We start from the raw sequence: 2,496 nt of genomic DNA on the forward strand, positions 1-2,496 counted from the left end.
TGATAAATTGAATATTAATTCAATTTAAAACCAAGTGACCTAGCATATAAAAAAATCTGAAAATTCAGAAAAAATGCAGTCCATAGATAATTCTTTATTCTGCATATTTCTCATTTTGTCCTGTTCTGGCGTTTTGCGAAATTTTTCTGGAGGACATTATTTTTGTGTGTGTGGGGGGGGGCGTTGATGACCTCTTTCTAGCATATTGAATGTCCACCTAGTGGTCATCTCTTATACACGTATAATATATATATATATATATATATATATATACACATACATATATGTGTATATACATATATATGCATACATATATATAAATATATATATATATATATATACGTACATATACATATACATATATATATATATGCATATACACACACATGCGCACATACATACACACACATACACACGTTTTTGTATTTAGTTTGCAAGATTTTTAATGTGAATTCTTGTGTTGAATTCTTGTGTTTTTGAAGGGTCATTATTCCAATAGTAAACACATGCACTAATTCAGTATCACTTCTGTATTACTTATTAAAGTTATCTCTACAGACTTTCTATAGAAATCATAGCCAGCACTGACTACGCCTAATGTAAACAACAGTCAGATCGAAGAGGCAAAATGGGTAATGGGTGTATATGCCATACTTCAGGAGTTTTGCTCCTTCATCAGCACCCATCCAACCCATTGACCATCCACAAGCTCATTGCTTAAATAGCCACTAACTATAGCGGTGTTAGCATTATTAAAATCCAATTTTACCTATTAAACACATTCTTGGAAGCTGGTACATAAATATCAATGACTTATAGAGACACGGTATTTCGTTTTGCAACCATAATGTACTACAAAGTATATTAAGCGTTTTTATAAGTCAATACTGTGTTAGCAGTGCTATTAAATGGCTTATTCAGGTTACCTGTACAGATTTTCTGTGGAAATTATAGCCAGCATTGATTTTGTTACGACATTTCATATCCGAGTACGCCTAATGCACACACACACACACACACACACACACACACACACACACACACACTTGTATGTTTGTATGTATATATCCAATACAACTGTACTTATTTTTCATCTCTTAGGAAACACACAGGGATTTTCTGAAGTAAAAATTCTACACAACATTCCATATTCTACAGAAATGGGAGCCGCATACAGCTTACAATTCTCATTTGATGGTAAAGTTTTAGCTGCAGGATTTGAATATGGTGGTATTCAGGTACGTATTCAAAATATTTTCGTACATAATGTTTAATGGTCGTGTACAGTATGTCTTTATGGCCGTGTACAGTAGGCCGTACACAGATAGTCTTAATGATAGATTTCATAACTAATTGGCTATGTTGGGGCATTACTAATTACTTGGCTTTCATGCTTTTTTTAGGCCCAGTCATCCTAATAAAGTTTACATATTTTTAACATACACACACACACACACACACACGCACACGCACACACATATGTATATATATATATATATATATATATATATATATATATATATATATATATATATATATATATATATATATATAAAGAGAGAAAGAGGGGGATCCCCTCTAATTTTTATATGCACAACCAAATGGTCCCGAGTTCAGTCCCAATGCATAGCACGATGGGTAACCGTCTTTAACTGTACCCTCGAGCCGACCAAAGCCTTGTGAGTGAATTGGTAGACGGAAAGTGAAAGAAACCCATCATGTGTGCGTGCGTGTGTGTATGCATTTGTGTGCGTGCGTCCGTGTGTGTGTGTGTGTGTGTGTGTGTGTGTGTGTGTGTGTGTGTGTGTGTTTATGTGTGCGCGTGTGTGCCTTTGTGTCTGTGCTTGTCCCCCATCACCGCTGGAGAGCTGGTGTTGGTGTGTTTACGTCCTCGTTAGCTAGAGGTTCGGCAAAAATTAACCGATAGAATAAGTAGAAGTCTAAAAAAAGAAATTGATTACAGGGATCGATCCAATCAACTAAAAATTCCTAAAGGTGATGCCCCAGCATGGCCACAGTCTAATGACTGAAACAAGTAAAAGAGAAAACATTAACGATATATTTCGTGCCGAACTAAATTAAAAACTGCAGGAAAACAATCAGACTGTGAGTTTAAGCGTTGATACTTTTTATAGTAAACAATCCTTTCTACTATTGGCACAAGGCCCAGAAACTTTGGATGATGTGGGGAAGACGATTAGATGGGGACCAATGCTCAACTGATACTTAATTTATCGATCCCGACAGGATGAAAGGCTAAGTCGACCTCGGCAGCATTTGAACTAAGAACATAAAGACAGACGAAATACCGCAAAGCATTTCGCCCGGCGTGCTAACCTCGGCGGCATTTGAAATCATCGCGTAAAGCTGGAAAAAATGCCGCTAAGCATTTTGTCCGGCGCAGTAACGATTGTGCCCGCTCGCCGCTTTAGTCCTTATAGAAATGTTAATAAAATAAGAAGATAATAACGATCACTTAAAAATACAAAACTGTAT

The 2,496-nt window shown here is 36.2% G+C and overlaps 1 protein-coding gene across 1 annotated transcript in view; it reads left to right on the forward strand.

Moving 5' to 3' along the window:
- The window catches only part of LOC106881193 (SKI8 subunit of superkiller complex protein), a 68,819-nt gene that overhangs the window by 25,522 nt on the left and 40,801 nt on the right, over positions 1-2,496 (forward strand). Inside the window, exon 2 of the mRNA XM_052967511.1 lies at positions 1,102-1,238. Coding sequence (XP_052823471.1) covers positions 1,102-1,238 — 137 coding nt within the window. The remainder of the gene's footprint in view (positions 1-1,101; positions 1,239-2,496) is intronic.

The sequence above is a fragment of the Octopus bimaculoides genome, chromosome 1 (genome assembly GCF_001194135.2).
Source record: "Octopus bimaculoides isolate UCB-OBI-ISO-001 chromosome 1, ASM119413v2, whole genome shotgun sequence".
In the NCBI taxonomy this organism is placed as follows: Eukaryota; Metazoa; Mollusca; class Cephalopoda; order Octopoda; family Octopodidae; genus Octopus; species Octopus bimaculoides.